The sequence below is a fragment of the Notamacropus eugenii genome, chromosome 4 (genome assembly GCF_028372415.1).
Source record: "Notamacropus eugenii isolate mMacEug1 chromosome 4, mMacEug1.pri_v2, whole genome shotgun sequence".
In the NCBI taxonomy this organism is placed as follows: domain Eukaryota; kingdom Metazoa; phylum Chordata; class Mammalia; order Diprotodontia; family Macropodidae; genus Notamacropus; species Notamacropus eugenii.
Genome location: NC_092875.1, coordinates 296,137,420 through 296,164,479, shown reverse-complemented (window position 1 = coordinate 296,164,479; position 27,060 = coordinate 296,137,420). Strand labels below are relative to the sequence as shown.

At 36.8% G+C, this 27,060-nt stretch overlaps 1 protein-coding gene across 3 annotated transcripts in view; it reads right to left on the bottom strand.

Moving 5' to 3' along the window:
• CRISPLD1 (cysteine rich secretory protein LCCL domain containing 1) overlaps positions 1–15,248 on the bottom strand; it is a 40,002-nt gene extending 24,754 nt beyond the window's left edge. For 2 of the 3 annotated variants that reach the window (XM_072604913.1, XM_072604915.1), the window contains exons 1-3: positions 14,737–15,248; positions 13,169–13,489; positions 318–436 (exon numbers count right to left, since the gene is read on the bottom strand). In XM_072604913.1, the coding sequence (XP_072461014.1) occupies positions 318–436; positions 13,169–13,429 (380 nt within the window). In that variant the 5' untranslated portion in view covers positions 13,430–13,489; positions 14,737–15,248. Of the gene's footprint in view, positions 1–317; positions 437–13,168; positions 13,490–14,568; positions 14,631–14,736 lie in introns of all 3 variants that reach the window. The other variant, XM_072604914.1, reaches the window with a different exon arrangement.
• Between the last annotated feature and the right edge of the window lie 11,812 nt (positions 15,249–27,060).

Below are 27,060 nucleotides of genomic sequence, written 5' to 3'. Positions count from 1 at the left end.
ATTAAATAAAATCAGAATTTATTAAAACTCCAAACTAAGTATGGGCAAATACATAATTAAATATTGTAACAAGTCATTTAATATAGCATTAGGGAGAGATTTTTGAAAGAAACTGTAATCATGTTTCAAAAAAGTTTGACATTTTTGTCACTAATTTAACCCATCTAACTGTGGGGCGGTTCATGTGCTGCTATTATTTCTTATTTGTCTAATTTAATTTGGTCCTAAGATTATGTTATCTTGCAGGGATTTGTTAATATATATCTGTATATGAAGCATTCACATTTTGTTAAACCAAGAGTTTTACTTTAAATTACCTTCCCCAATGTGCCCCCAAATTCTGTCCAATTGATGGCAGCAGGCTTGCAGGTCCATGTTCCCATAGGCAAGTTTCAGCCCAGGATTCTGCAGATCTCTCTAGCTCTACATCCCATGTCTATAGTTAAAAAGAAAAGTTACATGTATGTGTATACATGGAGTTTGGGATTTTAGTAGTAAGAACTCATTGGTAGTATTCAGTTCCCATCCTTCTATCTTTTGCACTGAGGTGTCACTTAAATGTTTCAAATGTAAGAACAGTTCTTTTTCAAAAGAGGGTATAGGAATTACATTTAATGAGAATAAATATTTAAAATTTTCGAAATGTATCTTTGAAGAAAATAATTTAAAATTATTGAACTAGATTCTTCATAATAAAGAAAGGTTACCAAAATTTCTCCATTCACTGGCATTATTCAGAAGCTAGGTGGCCTAGTGTATAAGAACACTGAATTTGAACTAAGAAAGATATCAGTTCAAATTCCACTTCTTATACTCATTAGCTGTGTGACCCTGGAAAAAAATCACTTAACTTTTGTTTCCTCAGTTCCCCAATCTGTAAAATGCGAGTAGTAATAGCACCTACTTCCCAGGATTGTTGTGAGGATCAAATGAAATATGTTCATCATCTTGAAAGTATTCCATGCTATATGAATTCTAGTTATTAAAAATGTTATTAATAATATTAACATTAGTATTAACAATAACAAAATCATAATAAAAGAAAGCTATAACAAATCTTTTCACTTTTGCTAATAAATTCAATACAAAATACTTCTCTCAGGGTCTCAGTGTAATATATACACATACACAAGTTAACATTTTTAAAAACACCTATTTTGGTTTTGCAAAAAACCTAAATAACTAATATAATTTAGTTCAAGACATAAGTTACTTTTATCATTGCAGAATGGAAGACAATTAATTAATGATTTTTTATTTTACCCCAAGTATTTATTAATAATTGAGGGGGTTTTAGACAGATAAAATATTTGGGGTTTTTGACACAGTCTCGTGATTACTCAGTGTCAGATACAGCAGATTTTAAAACTTTGTGCAGTTAAATGCATAGCTTATGAACTAAGCATTTTATGTAACAAGTATGATTTGAGATTCAGTTTTTGTTCCAATGTAAGACTCAAATACTCGCAAAGTCTCTGAAATGTGACCCAGTTTTCTATCAGCTAAAAATGGTCCCATGGCTGTAATGCCTTTTCACTGTCTGTCTCCCATGTCTGGACTACTCTCCCTCCTCACCTCTGCCTCTTAGCTTCCCTGGCTTCCTTCAAGTCTCAGCTTTTAAAAGTCACCATCTAATAGTAACATAAGTTAACTAATTGCTAGGTTTGGTTGCAGATTAATCAATTTTTCTGGCACATAATTTTTCTACAAATATCTACCAAATTATTAGAGGATTCACATCACTGGGGAGAAAACCCCAATCAATGAGCTGTCTTATGTGCAACTTGTATAATGCTTGTTGGACCACACTTGAATGGCCAAGTATCCATGGCAATGAAGGATGACTAATGCAACTTTCTTGATTACCTATCTTGATAGTCAAAACTCAAAATATATCTGATCTTTGATGCATGAAAGGAATGTTTTGAATGGCACCCCAAATGAAGCTTTATCGAAATATTTTTATAATATTGTAAGACACCAACAGTATTTGTACTTTTCCCTTTTGGGTTGTGTGTAATACTGTAGGGTAAAGCTACCAATAGCTCCTAACCACCTCCATTTAACTGCTGGTTAGTCCCCACCAACTCCTGCTTAAATGTAGGTTTGCAAATCCAAGCAAAATGTTCAGAAAGATTTTTTTCCCTAGCTGTTCACCAAAACTTACTTCAAAGCCAACCATGCTCTAAAAATTATGTTGCAATAGATACTTGACCTAAATGAAACTTTCTCTCATAATTGCATCTATAGTTCACACTTTCTTAGAATAAAGCATTTTTGTCACAATAAATCTTGTTTCATTTCTCTGACCCGAAATAATATTTTCCTGGAAAACCATCCAATTTAAATAGAAGGCATTATTATCTTCTGTTTAGAACACTTGAGACAGCATTTTTAAAATTAAACACACACTCCCATCACAGCTGGTGATTTTGGTAGTTACATAGCTAGGGGAGGGCAACTGGCCCCAGGGTCAAATCTGGATGCTGCCTGTTTTTGAGTGACTTGCCAGCTAAGAATAGTTTTTACTTCTGTAAATACAATAATACTTTGTTTACAAATATAAACACCATTCTTACCTGACTGACCTGACAAACACTTTAGATTATAATTTGCTTGCCCCAGATCTAGACATATGCAACCACTTTTAGCATCAATAAAACATTCGAGGTCATCCCTCATGACAAGTAAGAAATACACAATTTAGAAAACATCCAAAATAACTCCTATCCTATGCCTCTACAATCTCACCAAAGAACCAGAAAAGACTCAAATGTCTAATATTTAATAAATTAAGATATAAGTGGTGCAGTGAGAAGAGTGTTGGTTCTGTAGTCAGGACATTTGTTAAATCTCACCTGGGGTACTTATTACATATGTGACTTTGGTCAAATAACCTGGACTAACTTTTCTCTTTAAAATGAGTGGATTGGACCACATGATCTCAGAGGTCCCTTCTAACTCATGCTCTATGGTCTGATTCTCTTGTTCCTTATAATGGTAATCACTATACATTAGTAAGGAATAATTATTAATGTGAATATTTCCTTTAGTTTCTCTTTCCATGGGAGATATTGCCATATTTCTCATGGACCTACAATCTAATAGGAGAGGAAGCAGCTTGTACACTAATGACTTTTTTAAAAAGTATGAATTTGATAAGGCAAAAGATCTCTCAACTGGTTGCTACAAGAAAGTTGAAGAAGATAAAAAATACTTTCAGCCAGGGTATAAAGGAGAATGAAAGAAAGCTTCATAGAAGAGATAAGAACTCTAGTTGCATCTTGAGAGAAGGAAATTAAAGAGGAGAAGGAAAGAAGTTGGGCATGGAAGGAGAGTTAATTGTATCCAAGATGGATAGAATAAGCAAAAACATGGGAATAAGAAATGGCTGGTTGAGAACAGAGAAAAGTGCCGAGTCCAAGTGAATAGTTCAGTCTGCTAGCATACAGAATACATGAAGGGAATACTGTAAGATAAGGCTAAAGTCAAAAGGAGAGGGAGAGGGAAAGGTAAAATGTTAGGATCAGGAGCTTATGCTTGATTCAGTATGCAATGAAGAGCCACAAAATTTTGCAAGATAAGCATTAAAAAATTATTTAGTCATGTTACATAGAGAGGGAAAACACATAGGAAGGAGTAAGGCTGGTCAGTACATCATTACAGTAATCTAGGCAAGAAGTTGTGAGTGTCTGAACTAGAGGGGTTGAAGCAGGAGTGGAAACTATACTTTAAAAAAAAGAAGAGAAGAAATATCTAATAATAGGACTTATAAATTTGTTCCTTTCCTTCTCAGAGTTTCATGATAAAATTAAAAGACAGAAAAGAAAGGAGAGAAGCAGAGGAAAGAGAGAAAAGGAGAGGAAAGGAAAGGAAAAAGCAAGTAAAAGTCATGTAAGTCAAAAAGTGAGGCTACACTCAAACTTTCATTGGGCATTTTATAGCATCCTGATGAATGGAAGATGAAAGACTAGAAAATGGCATGCTAAAAATTAATATTCTTTGTAGGTTAATAATATGCAAGAATAATTAGCATTTATACTATGCTTTAAGATTTACAAGGTGCCTTAAATTTATTATTTTATTTTATCCTCACAACACCCCCAGAAAGTAACTTCCATTATCACTCCCATTTTAGAGACGCAAAAACCGAGGCAGGCAGATGTTAAGTAACTTTCTAGGGAACTTACTGAGGCTGGATACTTGTCTTCCTGACTCTAGGACAGCACCATCTAGTTGGCTTCAAAAATTATTACTTTTGAAATCTGACCTATCCTCCAAAGATAGGATAAATACCATCTTCTTTTTCTCTGATTTCTCCTTGCTGGTCAGCCCCTATACCACCTGTACTCCTAGGATCTTGCAAATGGCTCTTTACTTTCTAATGCAATTATACACAAATAACAAGAAGGCAAATAATACATGATTGTCCTTACCCATCCCCTCCACCACCATGCCCCCAAGATTCTAAATTCCATGACAGCTAGGCCCAATCTTATGAAAAATATGTACATGCCTCAGCACTGAGCATAGAGCTCTACACTTAGTAAGTACTTAATAAATGCTGTTAATTTATAGTTAAAACCAATTAGTAATCATTTAGCTGAAAACTGGCAATTTTCCTATTTCTTCCACCTAGTTTTCTATTTCCCTCTTTCACACACACCCAACACCCATTAGAATACATGCTGAGGGCAGAGACTATTTTGCTGCTACTTTTGTTTTTAACTTTCTTTGTATCTCTAGCACTAGCACAGTGCCTAGAACATAGTAAATGCTTAAGAAATGCTTGTTACTTAATTTGAAAAGGATAGCTTTAATAGTAAGAATTATTTAAATCAGTTGTCTTACTTTGAAAAAGTACTTTTCATTTATATGTTTTTATCCTCAAGGATTTTCATTAATTGGCCTTCTGAAATAATATTATAGGGACATAGGGTCAAGGGCTGGGGTAGAGTTGTGTTATCCCAAGTAACAACTGTGCGATACCTGACCCTTTTACATTTAAGTTCCTTGATGATTTAGCTGACAATAATAAAAGAAGTAAATGTATCTGTATAAATACTGCTATACTACTGGATAAATGGGTATTTAAAAACTGAAAAACAAGCCAAGTGTTATAAATGTGATTACATCAATGCCAACAGCACCATTTGGATCTATGATCCTATACCATGACTCTCCAGATGGTTGCTAAGTCTTCAGGGTCTTTGGATGGAAAGTCCATCAGAGGGGAAGAAAAAAAAACACATCCTACTGGCAGATCGGCCAAAATGGCCATAGGCCTGTATACACCACCCACATATGTTTCTGTTGGCAGCAAAATCTTATGAGATTTCATGGCCAACAAGTCATCTGTGGTGAAAACATTATTTCCACATTGGGGAAAATACCTCTGGCAAGATTCCACCACTGTCCTAGAAATCTATACCAAAGAGAATTAACCCACAGTCAATGACTTGACTATGGAGATGAAGGGTACTATGTTTAAGGTAGAGGGAAATGATTAATTGGTATAATGCATTTTTGATAATTTGTTTAAACATTAAAACACATTAGAACTTACTTTCTCCCAGTTAATGACACTGACTTAATGACACTGAAAGATTTAATAGTAGGTATTAATGACCTGATGGAGGCAGCATGCAACTGTTGCAAATCCTCCTTCTGAAAATGTATGATCCTAGTCAGGTCAAGTAAGCACTATATACTTCAAAGCAATTCCATAGAAATTATTTGCTAAGGCACACAGGTTATAATCTACTTTGATAGGGGGAATTATTATGCTGGGAACTCCCCAAGATAATAAACCTTATAGGTTACATTATAAGCATAGATCATCTACTGAGTCATAACTACCCAGTCACAACCATATTTCTAAATATGGATATTTAGGGATAAATATCCCTATTTTTATATATTTATATATTATATATAATATATATATATATATATTTATACGTTTATCTCTAGGATAAAAACCCTATGGATGCTATGTCTGCTGATAAAATTATTCATGAGAATGCAGATTCAGGGTTCTAAGGAAACTTAATTGCTACTTTTTAATGTTATGACAGCCATGAAAGAGTGACCCAAAAGAAGCATATTGAAAAGGATTATCAACTTTGCCTGGCAAAGTAAAAAACAAAACAAACAAACAAAAGAAACCCCAACATACCCAGCAATTCTGTTACCAGGAATTTAATGTTCATTCATTTGAAAAGACATTACTCCTACATTGTAAGTTCCATGAAACATGGGACTGATAGTTCCTACCTTATAGAAATGTTGTGAGGATCAAATGAGATAATTGTAAAGTGCTTAGAGCAGTGCCTGCCACATAGTAGGCTCTATGTAAATGCTTATTCCCTTTCCTTCCTCTTCCCTTCTTTCCCCCTCAATATGTGATTTTTCCCCTAGAATGTATGAAGAAAAATTAATTATCACATTCACTAAAGAACCTCATTGTAATTTTTTCCTTGCTTCATAGAAATTAGAGCTGGAATGGACCTTGGAGATTAGTCCCTCATTTTACAAATGAGAAATTAATTGACATTTGGAGTACTAAAGTATCATCATACCCTGGGTTGCTCCGGGACTAGGCAATAAAGGAAGGAGAACTTTGATACCAAACCCAGTGTTCTTTTCATTAGGCCAAATCTGCCTCCCTAGGGCACACTATGCAAGAAGGTTGTTCATGTAGAATGTAAAAATTCTCTAATAGGAATCTTCATGTTTGGAGTAAATAAAAAAATCTTAGATCCTTCCAAAGCAAATCTTTGTTATAATGAACTCTGGAAGACAGCATGTTCTTCTGCCTGTCATACCTCATGATACAATGAAAGAAACAAAAAAGTTCATAAAATGACCAATGGAGAAGAGAGTCTATCATACAAAGACTTAAATTAGCCTTCTTCTCAACAACTGAAAGAATATGTAGTTAGCATCTACTATGTTAAGAATGGAATTGGTAAAGATGGTCTTATTAGTCTAATCCCATACCAATCAAATTCTAAAACAAAGGATTCTCTCTTAAGGTTAAATGTAAGAAGAATCAGAAGAACAATATATACTATAGCAGTAACAGTACTGAAAGATTTAACAAGCCTGAAAGATTTAAAAACTCTGATCACTGCAATGATCAATCATGATTCCAGGGGGCTGATGAAGAACTCTGATCAACTATTGACAAAGAGATGATGACTAACATACAGATTGAAAAATACATGTTTGGATGTAGCCAAAATGGGAACTTGTTTTAATTGATTATCCTTATATCACATAATGGTTCTGTATTCTTTTTTTTTTTAGTGTGTTAGAGGAGTTGAGAGGGAGAAAAACATTCTTGATAATCAGAAAAATTTTCAATCATTTTAAAAAGAAAAAAGCTTAAATCTAGCCATTTTAGGAAAAATAAAAGTAATTTTTATTCAACAATTGGTGTTTGGTAGTTTGCTATTTTAAGAGACTGCACAGAAGGAATATATAAATAGATTCCAGAAAGAGTTAGACAATTTCATAATGACAAAGCCATATTGATTTACAAGGGAAAACTAAAGTTGTTCAAGGCTGTATCCCAAATCTTGAAGAATGATATCAATAGGATCAACAATGCTCTTCCAGAATATATCCTTTAGCATAATGAATCTAGATTTTACAGTATATTTTCAAAACACAAAGAAAAAACAATGCTACTATCCTTGAACTATTGACTTTATACTCAAAAGAGGAGATTCATAAAGTGAATAAATGCATTTACATGATGTTAACAACAGACATAATCTCAACCATAGTATCAATGCTAGTCTCAGTAAAAAGCATTTCTTTTGAGGGGTAGCTATGTTGTCAATTACAAGACCCCCCCTAAAATGCTTGACATATTAGGTATTCAATACATCCTCCTTTGAGTAGTGGATAGAGAGAACCAGGCCTGGAGTCAAGAAGACCTGAGTTCAAACCCAGGCCCTGACACTAGTTGTGTGACTCTGGGGCAAGTCACTTAATACTGAATACCTTAGTTTCCTCTTCTGTAAAGTAAGTGGCAAACCACTCCAGAATCCTTACCAAGAAATCCTCAGATGGGGTCATGAAGAGTGGGTCACAACTGAAATGACTAAACATCATCCTTTGAAGGAATATAATGATTTTGTGGGTCCATTAGTGATTTGATTAAGTAATTATAGGAGCAAGAGTAGGAGAGAATACTGATAACATGATGATGAGAAAGAATTTGTCATTGTTAATTTTTTTTTTTTTTAACAAAGGGAGGTCCAGATAATTTGACAGGGGTAGGAAACCCCCTCCACAGATATGGATATGTAATTTGTCTATAATTTGGTGTTAGGGAATTGCCTGGAGCACAGGGGTTAATTGACCTGTCCAAGGTTTCACAGGTAGTATTCATCAGATGTAATACTCTTAATGTGTTCTTTATTCCAATTCTAGTCCTTTAACTACTAAGACGTGGTTCCTCTCATTACGATTTTAACTAGAGCTGGAAATATTCCTTGCTTTATGGTCTAGTTGAGTTTAATAAACCTAATGTGAAGAAAATTATTTCAAAGAAATACCTATTCTCAACTGTTATTTAAAAAACAATAACAAAAAACTGGGAATTTCCCTTGAGAAATTTCCTGGACTAAATTAATTAAGAATATTTTTACGAGAAAGATTAAGATCAAGGACCTTTTTGTGGCATGTTAAAATGGGAATACTTCCAAACATTTTTAGAATTTTACAATGTTTCTCATTCCTGGATTTCTCCTCTATCATTGTGGCTCTCCAACTTCTTTCCTATTCTTTCTTAGTACATACCATAGGAATCTCTCCCATTGTCTAGCAATCATTGCCTTAAAACAACTGCAACTTACCTGAGGTCCTATTCATTCCATTGTTCAGGGTTTTATGAAATCTAGCAGAACTGTGCTATAATCACACAACTTTGCCAACATGTTCTGCTATCTACCTTATTATTAATATAATCTGAAAATTCCTTAAGTCTTCAGGTTCCATAAAATGAGTTCCTAAACTACTTAGTTCTTCAGTTTTAAATCCTGTTCAACAGGTTTTTTTCTTTTTAGAGAGACCTATACCTATATTACTACTAAACAACTGATAACAAAGTGACAACTTAAAAGAAAATCTAGACAAATTAGTTTTCATTTAAGGAATGACATTTTCTGAAGAATAGAAACTACCTAGAGCACTGTGCCTTTCACATACCAGGCATTCAGCATGCATGCTTACTTAACTGAATGGAGAAACATTATTTTGATTTGTTAGATTGATACCTATGTCTATATTACATTAAATCTAAATGAGAAATAAACATTTCATTCCTGAAAACTAGGGTGCATGCCAAAATATAATAGAAAAACCATAAAATCTTTAAAAATCCATTAAAAAATTCAATGAAATATTCTGCAGGTTTTAGTAAGTGAAGAATAAAATTTGAAAGTCTGGATTAACTAGGCATGATTTAATCATTTCTTTCTACTTTTGTCCTACAAGGGAAACACACCAATGAAAAACAGTGTTAAAAGGGATTGAATTGATGAGAGGAAACAGGGTAACTGACAGGCTAACTTTTCACAGGTTTGGGCAGATGCCATATTGAGCCAGAGGCAGGATACCGCCCACACTGGCACACACCAAGGTCAGTTCACCACCTGGTGCCATCTCTAAGCTTCTAGGATTGCTTGGTGAGTTGTGAAGCATAAGAAGGAAATGATCTCCACAGTAACTTGGAAACACTCAAGTTCTGAGGCATCAGATCTATCAACATGGACCCTGAGCTGAATTCAATTCAATTTAACAAATATTTATACATGACTGACAGTTTGGCTTACAATAGAAAGTTAACTAGTAAAAAGAATAGTGGATTGGGAATCAGATGTCTGTATATCCTTGAAAAATGGTATGCAAAAATTTTAACCCACTTCCTCCAGGTCTGCCATAAAAGAAGGGGAGAGTGGACTATGTGCCAGTCAATATCTTTCCCAGCCGGGAAGCTGGCAGTAGGGTTTTAGAGGTGATGGATAAGCAGAACTGTCAGTGACAACTGTCTACATTGGTACACCCGGCATAATTTGACAATGTTTATTTTTAGATTCAGGTCTACCCCATTATCTGAACTGTAACAAATCTGTAACCTAGGATTGCTTTGAATTCTTAGCAAGGTTGCAGGGGATGGGGGAGGGAGAACTTAAAAATTCAGTGCTAAAATCAGAACTCACAAATTACTTTCAAATATCTATTTTTATAATGTAAGTTCATTATCTCTACTTAATTATAAGTTAACAACTTATACCTTACCTCCATGGACCCACAAAACAAGTCAAAACTATCTACAGCACCATTATCATCTCCTTTATCTCAGTTCATAACTTTTAAAATCATTTTAATATCTCTCTCTTATCTGTCATCTGCATCCAATGTACTGCCATCTCCCCTGCCTCCCAAATCTCTTTTTATATTCAATATCATGGTAACTATCTTAGTTAGTTGCCTCACTAAAAATAACTGAGATGGTCTAATTATTCTAATGTCTCTCCATGCAATCCATTCTACATACTCTCAAGAATATTCTTCCTCAGGCAGATCATGACATTCAACATTCAACAGTGGTTCCAGAGCATTCATCATAAATATAGCCCTAGGTCTCTCCCTTTTGTCTTAATATCCTTGTCATGGAATGCTCTGATCCAACCAAAACAATTTATTTGCTGTGCCCTGAAAAATACATGTTCATTTATGACTCAATTATTTACTCACTTTCCTCCAATTCCTCCCTAACCATCTGGCATCCCTTCATTCAAAACCCAAACTAAAATTCATCTCTTCTAGAAAACCTTCTCTGATTATATGGGTTATTCATTCTGTTATTCTATATCCCTTAGTTTAAGTGTAGTTTGAAAAATAATCCAAAGTTTCTAGCAACTTTTACATATGTGCTTGTCTAGTCTTTCCAATTATATTATAGCCTCTTTAAGAATAGCAAATAATTACCAGTTTTTCTCAATACATAATGTTGCTAATTGAATTTTAACTCACGGCTAGTGAGTGCAGGTCTATGTTGACTCCAAGTTCATTTAAGGGCCTAACTTTGCCTAACAGAAGTGATACTTTCTGAAGGATATTAGTAGTCATCCACTAGGTTAAAAGTGGGTCACAAAGTAGCTAAAATAAATACTAAGTATATTGCACTAGATTTTAAAAATGGAATCACCATTAAGCCTACTTTTAAATAAATGAGTTATTAAGTAACTATCTAAGAAAAAGAATCTATTCACAGTGGATCAACACCTGTAGCTATAAACTTATTTAGAATCCAAAGTATCTCAAAACAGAAGCACAAGTACTGTCAGACTTTTCCTTAACTTTGTAGTCTGGAAAACATATTGCAATATTAAAACCTGGTCTCTTACTTTACTTTGCCAATGAACTCCTCTGTAGTTGAGTTAAAGGCCAAGTCATGGTTCCAGAGCTAATAGTATCTAGGGGCAACACAACATAAATCCTGTCTGGTTTCTGGATCTCCATTTCAAGGCTAAGATGAAACCAATGAAACTAAAAATGAAGGGCACATAAACTTCTTATACCAGACTTCCTACAATAGGCATTTATTAATTTTGGAAGTTTGCTATAAAACACACACATACATACGAGCAGAAGGAAATACACTTTTATAACTTCTACAACACAAAATTGCAACCTCTATTGAGATTTCTGGCGTCATCTTTGTAGATGCCTTTCTCAACCTCCCCCACCTTCCACAATCTTCTTTCAATTAAAAAGAAACTGATTCTTCAGATTCTCAGAAGCATGTAAGGTGCAAGTTAAAAAGAGTATTCCTGTTTTTCTTTCCACTTAGAAGCTTATTCTCAGAAGGGTACAAGAAAATACAAAATAAATGGTGCACCTTAAGATTCACCAAATTAGCAGAAGGTTGAGGTAATACACATTATCCATAAAGAATTAAAAAAAAACCCCTTGGCTTTTGTTTTCAATACATTAAAATAGATAACATAGCGTGGTGTTCTTGACTGAGTCTAAATGCTATTTTCTTACTGTGAAATATTTTTTAAGAAAATATTTTAAATAAAAATAAACCTTACTTCAGAGCTGGCTAAATTAACATCCAAATCTTAAGAATTCATGAAAGTTAGTTTTGAGGTCACTTTAGGATGAATGCAAATGACTTTAAATGTCTTTACCTTCAGACTTTAGAAAGGTCATCTAAAGCTAAATCACTGTGCTATGATTTCAAATTAGAAATGTGCATGTCCTGAAAGCTAACTGAAACCAGGAGAAAATTAAGCCTCATTATCAATAACTTAAACTTGGTATTAGACTTTCTAAGGCTAACACTATCCCATAACTAATAATTTTTTCAGAAAGTGCCTAATGCTCTAAATCACTAGGATACCAAGCAATTTCTTTACTTACAGGTACCCTTGTGATTTTTACAGCATTAAATCCATTCCCTTATATTTCTTATTTTGCTCTAGAATTGGGTTAAACACTTTGGGGGAAGAAAGATATCTGCTTTCAATGCAAGGTTTGGTATTTGATGCTTTAGACATCAATGTGACATATTTCTAGATAAATATTCCTTATAATCTATTGAATTTTTATCAGAAGATTCATATTAGTGACCTATATCTAGAAATGTATATGTGTATGTACACATATATTTGTGTGTATATACGTTAAATATTTGTATGTGTATATATACACATATATGTATGTATGTATGTATGTATGTATGTATGTATGTATGTATGTATGTATATCCCTAATACAGGGCCCCAACCTTTTCAAATGTTCTAGCTACTTTAAAGTCTTAGGGAAAAATGCCTCTCAACTGGGTCAGTAAACAGAAAATAGGTCAGCTGTGCAGTGGCTTCAGATACAAAAGATTCAAATAATTTAGCCAGATAAAACTTATCTCATTTATTTTGAAATTTAAGGATTTAATGCAAATGACAAAAATCCTATCAAAAGTTAATATAAAAAAAAACACAGTGTGAGAGCTTACCATCGAAAGGTTTTCATACTTCTTACAAAGCAGGCAATTAGCAAGTAACACTAAGACATTTAACTGTGGTGCTGAAAGAAAGCATCAATGAACATTTCTCTGTGAAAATCACTCACAATATGTCCTTACCATATATTCCATATTAGAAGCTGGTGGATACACCTGACTTCTTAACTTATTATGAAGGTCCAAGATACTCTGCATATCATTGTCTGTGATCGCCCTTTTCCCTCTTTGCTTGGCGATCCACCACTCACCATCCTCGTCCATGTACTTTTCCAAAAGTTTCTCCAAAACTGTTGCATTGGGAACAACCATTGCTGGGATGGTGTTAGCAATGAATAGCAACGAAGTTATTCTGAACCACTCTTGTACTGCACACTTCATCATGAATGATCTCAGGATTCCCTATGACAAACTCGAAGATAAAGTCTTCCACTCCTTTTGGCTCTAGAGGTAGGAATGAAAGTTCAGCGATTAAGATAAAAGTTCAGGATGACTTTCATTTTCATTATTTAAAAAAAAAAAAGCAATTAAACTGTAGTTAGAAATGAAAGGTGCCCTTGTAAGTTGAAAGGGAAAGGGACACCCATTATTCATGGTTTCTAAAGAAATTATCCTAGTTAGCATAACTTCATATAAATGTAGGTTTCACATATACATGGAAATCTATTTTGTGCAGTTATGTGCCAAACTGTGTACCATTAAGTTTAAAAATTAAACAGATATTCCTCTAAGGTGAAAAGCTAGAAAAAAATAAAGTTTTAATTATAAGATTCAGATAACACAAAATGGTGGTTAGGATACAAGTGAAACCCAAGATACCACCAACCAAAAGGTTGGTTTAGGTCATATTTAAATTCTAACATTCTAGTCAGCAATAAGAATTTAATTCTCAGATTCATTTTGAAGATGCACCAAAATCTAAGCAGTCTCATTTACAGAGACCTTAAATTAAAGGTTAGTTTTACTGATCCAAAGTTTTCGATTTGAAAATAAAAAAGATAACCCAATGATTAGATGGAGTTTGTTGTTTGGAGAAGCTTTGAAAGAAAGTTTTGAAACCAAGTCTATGCCTCTGGTGACAATTTTCAAAAACATTGCGTTTTGAGAAACTGGAGTGAGAAATTGTCACTTTTTTTTCTTTTTGAAGAAATTCATAACGCTGTTTTTACATCACTTGCATGAGGATGTGAATTGTACTACCCACAACTACCACTACAGGCTCAAAGAGCAGGAATCAGCACTGTTTCCTACCCACGTGTATCGTTTCTTTCCTCCCCACAGAATTGAGAGTCCTCATTCCCTGGACGGTGTGTTCGTCTCCCAAGGTCCGCTCCCGAGTTAGTCAGTGGGTCCCTTGGGTCACAAGCTCTAGCTTTGGCTAAGGGAGTTGGCTGTTTCTGATCCCCTTTCCTCTCTGTACTCCCTGGGCGCGCTCCTCAGACAACCAATCCAAGAAAGAGCAAAACAAAAGGGGAGCCCGAGACCCACTCTTCCAAGATGAGAAAATTCCTGAAAATCTTCACCTTTTTGTGCTTTCCAAGGACTGCACCCTCCGTTGCCTTTTAGTTTCCTACAGATTAACTCCCTTAAAAATGTAAAAAAAAAATACAGGTAAGCAGGAAAGTGTAGAAAGAAGCTAGGTCCCCACTGTACACACTGTGCGTGGCATACAAGGCAGAAGAAGCCCTTACCTCTCCAGCGGGAAGTCCACAGTTAGGAGCTAGGAGGCTGACCTACTGGGAGCCTGCCTGCCTGCCTGTCCCCCTCAACTACAGCCGAGCTGTCCGATTCCTTAGCAGCCCAGACTGAAGGCACACCAGTGACTGGGATCAAGGCTGCCTTCTTCTTTCAGGGAAAGTCCAGGCAGGGGCTTTGGGCTGTGCTCGCCTGGACAGGAGGGCAGTGCCCTCAGTCACCCCCGTGGCAGCGTTGGAAGAAGCAGCTTGGGAAAGAAAGTGCTGGGAAGGTCAATGTCGGGAGTCGGGGCGGAGCGGGGTCCGCTTGGCTCTGCTGCCAGGATGGGCGCCCCTATTTCCTGGGCGCTTTACCTCTCGAGGGCCCCCGGGGAGAAAGCAAGGCAGGGGCCGGGGTAAGCTCGAGCGCCTCGCTTCCCTCTTTTACACTCAGGCTCCCCGGTTCCCAGCCCCTGCTCTGAGAGCTTCTCCCGGGCTCCTTCTTGCTCCCAGACATTTATCCCGGGCCCGGGGAGCGTGCACGTGACGTGCATTCACCCTCTTCACCCACCCCCACCTCCACCTCCACCTCCACCCCGCGCCCTGGCAGCCTGCCCGCCTGCCAGCCTGCCAGCCTCTGGGAGCAAAGCCCTCACTCCCGCCTTCGCGGGCTTGGATCTCTTGTCTTAGCTTCCGACTGGTTGGGTTGGCCGAGGGCTAGGAGGAAGCGTGGGAGGTCTGGAATTGGGGAGGGGGAGGTCTGAGAGGTGGGGGGGGGGGGGGGACGGGATGAGGACTGGGTCTGTCCGGAAGGTTCTATAGGCTGGTCTTCCTTTGCGCCCCTCCCCGGGAAAGGGGCGCCTCCGACTGGCCCGGGGGCTGAAGGGAGAGGAGTGGCCCCTGGGGGATTTGAGAAGGAGACTGGATGGAAGCGGGGATGTGGGAGTAGGAACCAGAGGGACAGCCTCCGCTGTCTGCCTCTAGCTCACCCCGGGGCGCATCCAGCCTCCTGCAGCACGGTAACTGGAAAGCTGCCGAAGGTGACTTCGCTCCGTTCTGGTAACCCGCAGAGGGAATTCGGGAAGCGGCCCAGGACAGGGAAAGATGGAGACTGGGGGTTGTGAGGGCGCCGTCCTTGGGATCCACCATCTCGGGGGCCTGAGGATTCAGACGCTTTCACCAGCGCCTCAGTCTTTGCCCCCCCAGACCTCTAAATGCGGGCTTCCCAAAGGGCCTGGGCGTATACTTTGAAAAAATCCAGCTACTGGACGTTTGTCCGTTTGAATAAGCGGTACAGTATGGAGCCCTTTTGAAAACCACTTCTTTGTTGTTCAGTGGACTGATTAAAGCCCTAAACTCCAGACCGAACACTGAATGGATAGATATTTGCATCCTTCCCCTAGCAACCAATTTTCTTCCCCTCCCCCACGGCGAGCACAGCGCTTGAGACGCCATGGAGTGCCCAGCCCCTCCTAAATGTCCGTGCATTCTGTTGCTTCTAGAACCACATTAAAAAGGTCCCCAAGAAACCTTAAGGATTATCTAGTCCAAGCCCCTCATCTCACAGATTGGGAAAGCTGAACACAACAAAGCCAGGAGCAAATACTAAGTTCTTAATAAGTAAACAACAAATAGAAACAAAAAAGTCATTCACTTGGCATTTGCTTTTTTGTAGTTTTTCACCTTGCTTTCTTCTATCTTCTTTATAGTTTTTGTCCAGTTTTGATATCATCTTTGTAGTTTTGACAATGCAAAAGATGCAACATGACTCCTTCCATACAACATGGGAGAATAAGATCTTTCCTATATGTATGTATACCACATATAATGTAATGTGACTCTAAGACCACAAGTTGCAGAGAAGCTACTGTCCTAGGTGGGGTAGGGGTCTCTTCTCTATATCAATGAAATCACTAGTCAAGCCTGTAACCCTATATATAAAACTCCTTGGAGCACATTTTGGGCCTTAATTCTGAATTAAGTTGTTGGAAATCCAGAAGAGTATGAAATAGGAAGAACCTAGTAGTCTGTCATTTTCTACAGAGTGTCCTCTTTATCTTTTAGTAAGTCACCTCTTTCCCCCACTAGCCTCCTGATCCACCCCCCTTTTGCCTCTCAGACCCAGAAGCACCCTCCAACAGCTCAAAACCTATAACTATTTTCTCTCTCACAAATGAAGGGCTCTAGAGTGAGTCCTTTGAGTAGGGTATAAGATATTAGACTGGTACATTCGTAATAATAATAGTTTATAATTCTTATAACACTTTAAAATTTGCAAAGCCCTCTACATTTCTATTTCTTGATCCTCACAACCCTGGGAATTAATCAATACTTAAATTAATTCAAACTATTCACTGCAAAATCAAATCCTAAAGCTGACCACATAATGAGAATACAAGAATCATTGGAAAAGAACCTGATGTTGGGAAAGACTAGAGGTAAAAGTAAAAAGGGATGGCAGAGGATGAGATGGACAGAAAGTGTCATGGAAACATGACACTTGAACAGACTTCAAGAGACAGTGGAAGATAGAAGGGTCTAGAGTGGAATGGTCCATGGGGTTACAAAGAGTTGCACATGACTGAACAACAACAACATTATCCGCATTTTACAGATCCAAGAACCGAGGCAGACAGAAGTAAAGTGACATACTTGCGCAGAGTCACATAGCCAGTCAGTATTGGAAGCAGGAATAAGATCTGGTGCCACCTCACAGCACACATACATAAACAAAATGACTCACATTTTGGAAGTACTTAAGGCTTACAAACTTCATTTGTGAATTCAAGAATTGTGAAGTTTGGATTCAGCCAAAGGACAGTACTTAAGGACCTAGAGGGTGACATGTGACCTCCTGGCCCCCAGTTCCCCCTCCCTGCCAGCTAGGGATTGTGCTCACATGGAATTATTTCCCTGCTTCTCTTCAGAGTCCTTACCTAGGAGATATAGGGTGTATAGAATATTGAATATGGAGGCATCATGATATTTCAAACATTAAACACAAAAGTGGAAGGAAGACAGACTGATAGAGTAAGCGTATTTTAAATATTTACTATGTGCCAGGTACTATGCTAAGCACTAGGGAGACAAATACAACCTAGCAAGATTGTCTCTACCCTCAAAGAGAACTCCTAATGATAGAAGACACATAAAGAGGTGCTAGCATGCCGAGAAGGAAGAGGACTGACTCTCTCTGTCTCTTTCTGTCCACATCTACACACACACACACACACACACACACACACACACACACACACACACACACATATACACATGTGTGTATGTATATTGTGTGTATGTATAATAAATATGCATAGATACATATGTGTGTATGTATCTATGTATATTTATTATAAAGTAGTAGGGATGCCAGGGCCTGGGAAGATAAGGTAAAAAAGGTTATCTAACACTTTATTAGTACCTCAGTAGGTACTAATATCTCACCTCAGACACTTGACACTCACTAGGTGTGTGACCTTGGGCAAGTCACTTAACCCAAATTGCATCATCCTGGGTCATCTCCAGTCATGCTGATGAATATCTGGTCACTGGATTCAGATGGCTCTGGAGGAGAAGTGAGGCTGGTGACCTGCACAACCCTCCCTCGCTCAAAACAAAGTCAAGTGCAAATCATGTCATCAGTTCTCTGATGGCATGGTCTTCTTCAGTAACGAAGGAGGAACACACACCTCAAGTCTTTTTTCTTCTGATTGGACAGCTGAAGGGTGGAACAAAATACTCCTCCCAGAGCTTCTACTTAAAGAGGGCTCAGAAACCCAGGGAATTCTTCATCTCCCTCCACTGCTCAGATTCAACTTTATCATCATCATGACACTCTAGGGTACTTGCTTCCCACCCTCATCCCATCCCACTTTTCACCTTTTTATGTGTTTACTTTCCCTATTAAATTGTAACCTCCTTGAGGTCAGGGACTGCCTTTCTGACACATTGTATGATCTTAATGAATGTTTACTGTACTGTTTATCTGTTTTGGTCATCTGCCCTCTGCAAGATTTCCTGCCCAAGATTTCCTAAGTTTCATCATAGCAAGCATTATGTTGGTGATAGTTAACTGACTGTGTCCTGCTAATTAATTGCTGACTACTATATTGTTATATTAATATTATATTCTAAGTATTACCTAGAGACTTAATTTGTAAACTATAAACATTTTAATAACGGGTTTTAAATATGGCAGAAACACCAGTCTTTCTAAAACCATCTGATGTGGAATTCAGTTGTGTTCAGGAAAGAATATAACTTATATCTATGGGCCCCTTTTATCAATTGTTTTCTAGAATCTATTTATACTATTATGTATTTTAAATTTTGGTGTACTAAAGGTGTATATTAAAACAGGATGGCCACTGAGATCCCTTCCAGTTCTCAAATTCTGTGATTCATTGACATAATTTTTTTTTTAAATCTCACTATCACATCTGCAACTAAATTATTCCACTTTAAAAGTGTATAATAAATTTATAAAGAACCTGCATTTCTTAGAGCTCTCATTGAGAAAATGGTTGAAGAAACTTATAGAGAGTTCGCTTTCACAAACTTTGAACTTGATTGAAAATCAATAAGTAATCACTGAATACAGAATAACTTTCAGTAGACATGCTATAGATTCTGTATTTCCTCCTTCTCCAAGAGTTTTGATTTAAACATCTATTTTAAAAAAAATAACTACTTTTAATCACTTTTTCATAAGTCTTATCTACTTTTTTGTATTCACAAACACTCAGAAATTTAGGAGCCTGAGGCACATAGCATATTATAAGTACTAAGTAAATAGTGAATGCAGAATTTGTCTAAAGGCAAAAAGGTCCGCTGACTCATTGACCAATGCCCTGTTACAATATGGCTGCATTTCATATGTGTGATATTAACACTAAATCTGGCAGTAATTAAATACAATAAGCAAATTTATTATTTCAGAAACAACTCAAGGAGAGTTCTACATACTAAACCACTACTGGAAATTATATTTTAGTACATCTTTCCTTGATAGGATGCAAGCTCTCTGTCTGTTTTTGCATCTCCTGACCACAGTGCTTAATAATAAATTTAGTAAATGCTTGTGATTGATTGTTTGATTGGTTTTCAATTGTTCAAAAATCTGATTTTATCAGGATCAGTGCTCCTACTGAAACACATTGCAAACTCTCTTAGTCTTAGTTTAAAAAAATGTGAATTCTTCTGAAAAATTAATTTTCCTGAGGCTAACTTGTTTATACCTCCAATTACAGACGTAAAGCCTGCAATTCATAAATTACATGTAAAGTAATGATATGTATGAAATGTAATTCATAAATCACCAAATTCATACTTTAAACCTTTTTGATTTGATAAGACTTGAAAGAATGTCTCATTTATTGGCATGACCTCCAAAAATTCAGTCATTTCCATTTCATGATGTTCGTGTTGGCCCTTCGTTGCTGAAGAAGACCATACCATCAGAGAAACGATGACATGACTTTCACTTGACTTTGTTTTGAGTGAGGGAGGGCTGTGCAGGTCACCAGCCTCATTTCTCCTCCAGACTCATATGAATCCAGTGACCAGATATTCATCAGAATGACTGGAGATGACCCAGGATACACTGGGAGATATTGGCTCCTTTTAGGCCAAGATCTATTCAGGTACTCACTTAGGGTAAGGACCATTCATTGAATAGGCCTGTTTAAGAAGTAGCCAAGGTGTGGCCCCTTAAATGAGGCAAAGAAAAAGGAAGATATCAGGACGAAAGGGAAACGGCAACAGTTGCTATTGGTAATCATTCTGAAACCAGGAGGGTCCAAAAGAGAGCCTTTAGGCAGATGCCTAGTATTGTCCAATGTATAAGCTTCAGGGTGCGGTAGGTTTAGGGTTTTGGGAAGGGAAGGTTTTGGGAAGGGAAGGGAAGGGAAAGAAAGGGAAGGGAAAGGAAGGAAACTAGCCAGTAAAACTAATGTCCAACTTTTCATGATCCCACTTGGGATATTCTTGACCAAGATACTGGAGCAATTTGCCACTTCTTTCTCCATCTTATTTTATAGATGAGGAAACTGAGGCAAACAAGATTAAATGACTTGTCCAGACTAACATAAATTGTAAGTGTCTGAGGCCGGATTTAAACTCAGGAAGATAAGTCTTCCTTGCTTCAGGTCCAGCATTCTGTCTACTGTACCACCTAGCTGGCCCAGATATTCTAGGTGGGAATCCCTCCAAAATAACAAATGAAATCTTTAAACATAAATTAAAATCACATATTGATCCAGAAACTGAAATATATTAGTGGAAAGTACATAAGTAAACAATTTATATGAGGTAAAAAACTGAAGTAGAGCAGTTTCAATGGAAAAACCAAGAAGAAAATAAAAATATTCCAAAAAGGCATAAGAGAATAGTACATATTAGGAGGATGTTGGAAAGAAGACCATGATATATATAAGGAAGGGGCCACTGAACATTTAGAAGGAAGTAACAGGTAAGAAACTTTAGCTAAAGAAAAAAGAAATGTACCTTTTAAGTAGTCCAAAAAGGGGAGACATCATATAAAACAGGAGCTGAAAAATAGGAGGACATTAAACATATCATATGGGGCATGGTGACAATGTTTAAAGAATGAGGGATGACTGCTCTGGGCCTTTCCTCAAAATGTAGTTTCTAGGAGGAATTCACCATGGTAGAAGGAAACTGTAGGGTCAGAAGGGGGAAAAAATGTACATGATAAATTTTTTATATATTTAAGAAGAATACTAAGTTGTATATAATAAATTTGCAGTTTCATGTGCACCTTTTTTTGTTGCTGTTGTTATGGAAATGCTTTATTGCACAAATTAAAAATAAAACCATTTTTTAAAAAAAGGCAACTAAAGAATGATGTCTAAGACTGAAGAGCTAATCAAGGAAAGGAGATGATCACATATGCAAAGCACAAAGTCATTTGGGAAATGCGTCATTGCAGAAGCACAGTAGACCAGAAGTCATGGAAGCTGTTTCCTTGTTCTTTTTTTCTGGAAGATGACAGAGGAGGAGAGAGTCTCATGGCTGTGGGGTGCCTTATGGAGGCTGAGGAGACCCTTCCAGAGAGTGGAGAACAAGGAGGAGGAGGAGAGATCTCATGTACATTCTACAGAGGAAGTTGATAGTATGGTTATAAATCAAGAAAAACAATTTAAAAAAGGAGAAAAAGTCATAGAGGTCCTTACAATGATGACTCTGATATTGACTACACTAATGAAAAATGCCAAGTTCAACAAGAAGGCAGAAATTCTATGGAAAATATATGGCTGAAATCAAACAATTTGGAGAGAGGAACAGCTGTCTAAACTTCAGGAAACATAGAACACAGCAGTAAATTGAGTCTTGGGGTAAAGTGAGATGAGTGAACTGTACCAATAAAGGAGGATTTTTCCCCTTATATTCTCATCATAAGTTTATGTATTTTCATACTTAAATATAATACATTATATTTCAGGGAAAATGTAACTTGTATAGATTTGACCAATCTTAGTCAGGAAATTTTTCCCATCTCTGATATTTAGCAGGTGGGATGCCATGAACAAAATTATTTAAGCTTATATTTCCAGTTGTAAAATGGGCATTATAAACTAACCTTACAGGGTCAACGTGAGGAGGAAATAAATGACAACATCCTTTGTAAACAAGTACAAGTTATGAGGAAGCAAATATGACCTCCTAGGTATTCATGAGATAGGTAGAATGATGTCCATAGCTGGTATATGAAAATGGTAGTACACATACCTTGTTCAAAAAGAACAGAGTTGGTTAAAGTGAAAGAGATGACAAAGTACCATTGCACGTTAAGAAGATATACTTTAATGACAGAATATTTAGTCTAGAAAAGATAGAAATATGTTGAAGATATGCCCAGCAGCAGTTAGGATTCAATAGAGATTAGTTAACATAAATATTCAGAAATAAGAGGACAAAAAAAAAAGATGCTAGGGATAACTCAGAGTTGGAATTTAGAAGGACATAATCACTGACTTTACAGGGTAAGGGGTCTAAGTTTTTATGGCAGTGTATAGTCAAATGGGTTGATCATAGGGTTAAGATTGGGTTGAGATGAAAATGATTTCAGAACAAAGTTTGAGTAGTTCAAGGTAAGAATGAAAGTTTAGGAGTTATAAGGAGTGATGAGAAGAGAGGTTTCTGGTCAGATAGTTGGGGAAGGAACATTGCTAAGTAACAGTGAGATGTTGGCTATGACAATTTAAGTGCGGGCTGAGTTAGATTGAAAGTGTAGGTCATGGGACTTGAGAAATTTCCAGAGTGACCTGAAGTGCCTTTAATATTCATATTCAAGTTACCAAATATGAGGGCAAGGTTTGGAATAGAGGAAAGCACTGTGCCCAGAATACATTTAAAAGGGAAAAAGAATAACCAGTAGAAAATTGTTATTAAGTTAGATAGGGAGATATATTTGAGTACCCTTCACATCTATCTGTTTGAAGACAGAAGGTCAAGAACCTATGTCTCTGATCTATACTTTAAAATTTGGTCATTGCTGGCTAAGTCCAAGCACTCATTCCCCTCTCCCACTTAGCAGTTTTTATTTCATTGTTAGCATGTTCCACTCCATTCCTACAAAGAATTTGCTCTGGGTCAGGCAAAGGTGAAGACATGAGCGAAGAAATGACTCAGTTTACATCTTGTCCCAGACATCAAAATAATTCTGAGTCGTTCTGATCCTGGAGCAAAAATAAAGAAATCAAAACAAAATCTTAATCCACTTTAATTCCATTTCTTTGGTAAGTTTATAAAAATCAATAAATCAAAACAAGAAAATTTTGTCAGTTTAGTTCAGTCCCTAACCAAGAGAAAGTCTGGCACTTTGGGTGTCAGAATTCAAACACTGAACTTTCTTGTATCTTTGTCTTTCATTATTAAACATGCTTTCCTCTCTTTGCCGAAATCTCTACAAAAAAGAAAATCCGCAGATCAAAAAAAAAAGTAATTAGAACATAAATCACAAATGGGCTTGATCTGATACAAATTTAAAATGTCAAAAAAGCAACTTTTAAAAAATGAAGTTCTGTGTTTAAAAATATGCCACAAAGGGAAAAAGAAAAGGGAGAATAATAGATACTTTTTCAACTGCCTAGATTCTCAGCCAGTGAAAATTAAGGAATGTGATTAGTTGGTTTTGTTGATTGAATGATGGGGAGCAAGAATGAATTTGTATCCAGTATGAAGGAAGGTCATTCAAGGTTACATTGTCTTGGGTAGGTCTAGGTTTCTTTGAATTCAAGAAGATGCAAGGAGAAATGTGCAAAAAAAAATTAACAATTTTTAAAAAATTTTGAATTCTAAAGTCTTTCCCTCTTTCCGTTCTCCACTCATTGAGAAAACAATAAGGTAAGTTAGAAGTTTGTGAGAAATAACGATTAAAAGGGAGGAAAGAACAGAGCAGACATGTAGAAAGAGGGATGTCAAGGAGATTATGGGGAGGGGTGTAAATAGAAGCCCATTCAGGATTAGGGGACTGAGGAGTGGGACTTTGCTAGCCATTGAATAAGGGTAGGATAGTATTTGACTGGTTCTTGTGATAACAGAAGGCAACTTCAATTATTTTGTTCTCATGCACTAGGGAAGAAGTGAGATCAGGCCTAGTATAGGAGGCCCATCTCCTAGATAAGATCCTGAGGGCAATAGGTCTGGGGAGGTGTCAGAAAGTGAGATAACTAGTATCTGAAGCCTTAATACTGAACTGAATCTGGTCTAATAGTAATGGTTTTACCCCTTGTCAGCACAATGACCATGGAAAATTGTAGACTTGTCATAATAAGTTGGAGAACAAAAGTGAAAGATCCCAGGGCAACAGGTTATTGAAGAGGTAGGAAGCAAAGGATAAGGAAAGCACTCACTGTTCCCAAAGACACAAATTCACTTCTTTGATGGTGACTCACTTTAGTTATGGTCATTCTCTCTGCTTCTCAGTTGACCTCTTGGGAATTGGGGGGGGGGGGGGGGGGAAGGGGAGGCATGTAATAGAGAATTTTGTAGACCTCTACCTGATTATTTTTTTTATCACTAACATGAATAAAAGCAGCCTTATCAGATTTGTACGTAACATAAGATAGAGAGCAATGGCTAATATATTGGATAACAGTTGGGATCCAAAAAGCTCTCAGTGTTTCAGAACATTAATCCAAAACTAACAACAAAATTTAAAAGGTATAAATGTAAAATCTGAAACTTGCATTCAAAAATTAAAGTTTACAAGATGTTGAAGAATTGGTCAATAATAGTGATTTATTTCAATTAATCAATCATATTGACTAAGCACTTACTACATGCCAGGTTTTAAATGCTGAGCAAAAGCCAAACAATGCCCACACATCAGAGGAATGTATTTTATCTGGAGAAACTACTTGTATGTATGTTAGCAATAGGGACTAGAGCTGTGATTTCATTGGAATAGGGAAATATTGATAAGGAGACTCCCCCTACCAATACTGACTGGCACCTTCTCTGCCATTTACAATCTTAGAAAGTTGCCTACAGTATAGGCGTCAAACACAAAGATGCATTTGTCTTATAATACTCCCAAGTGCTGCCAGAGCCAAACTAAAATGTAATTGGGAACTATTTAACATAATAAATAACAAATACAATAAAACATAGATAATATTACACTTTAAAACTAAGTCAACATGCAGTCTGCAGGAATCTTTTTGTACTGATTAGTGTCACCTCTCCCGCTGTTCCCTCTTCCTGTTTATTTGAATTTGATACCATTGTCCTAGAGCACTTAGAAGTTAAGTTACTTGCCCATCATCAGACTCCCATTATGTGTCTGGTGTGGGGAGTAAACCCAGTTCTTGACTCTGAAGCAAGATTCCTATCCATTATTCTATGGCTGCTTTAGATACAAAAAGTATACAAAATAAGTTCCAGGTAAAGTGAGTACTAGAGGAGACAACAGCATCTGAGATCAAGAATGGCCTCTTTAAGGAAAGTGAATTTGAAAGAAAGAATCTTGGAATTCCAAGAGGTGATAAAGGAGTAGATTCCAGACAATGAGAAATCCTGTGGAAAGGTACAGATACTGGAGATGGGATGTTATATGTGAGACACAGCAAGAAAGCTAGTCTTCCTTGGTCAAAGAGTTTGTGAAAGAGGCTAATATATAGTAAGCATGGTAAAACTGATTTTTTTAAACCCAAAAGCAAATAGCTTGGAGAAAGGATATAAAAGATTTAAAATACTAAATAGACACTAACGCTAATAAGGACTCCCTGGAACTTACTGGGTAGGGGACTAACATGGCCAGACCAGCTCTTGATTTAAAAAAATTAACATTCATTTCTTAAAAATTTTGAGTTCCAAAGTCTTTCCCTCTTTTCACTCCCCATTCATTGAGAAGATAAGCAATATATTGTTTATACATGTGAAGTCGTACATTAATCATGTTGAAAAAAACCCAAGAAACAAAGATAGTGAAAAAACAATATGATTCAATCTGGATGGAGAGTTTATCATTTCATCCTCACTGGGGTGGATAGCATTTTTCTTCATGGGTCTTTGGGAATAATCTTGAGTCATTTTCTTGATCAGAGAAGCTAAATCTTTCATGCTTGATGGTCATTACAATATTGTTATTATTGTGTATAATGTTCTCCTGGTTCTGCTCACTTCCCTTTGCATCAGTTTATGTCTTCCCAGGTCTTTTTCAAAATCAACCTGCTCATCATTTCTTATGGCACAGTAGTATTCCATCACAATCATACACTATAACTTTTTCAGCCATTTCCCAATTGATGGTTATCCTGCCAATTTCCAATTCTTTGCCATTATTTCATTCAATTTTCTCCAGAGGTCTATCATATGCAACTTTTCTAAAATTCTGTATATCTCCATAAGTTCTTTCTTACTTACTTTTATAGTAAGATTTACCTTGCTCTGAGAGGGATATTGTAGCTTTTTCAAGTTGAAGAATTTACCATCAGTGTGGTAGCTGACTTTGATATCATGTTCATCCTCTTTGAAAGCATTTGACACTATGGCTGAAAATATCATGCTAAAAAGCATGGGAACAAGCACACAGCTTTGTTTCACTCCATTGGTGACTGGGAAGGCATGAGAACATTGTCCATTATCTAGAATCTGGGAAAGCATGCCATCATAAAATTGATGTATAATGCTGATGAACTTCTCTGGTCAACCAAATTTTGACATAATTTCCCATAAGCCCTCATAACTAATAGCATCAGAGGCCTTGATCGGAGCTACAAATATTATGTACAAACCTCTATTCTGCTCCTGGCATTTCTCCTGGAAATCTCTCCAGAAGGCAAACCCGGGCAGATGGTTCTCGGCCCTTTCTGAAGC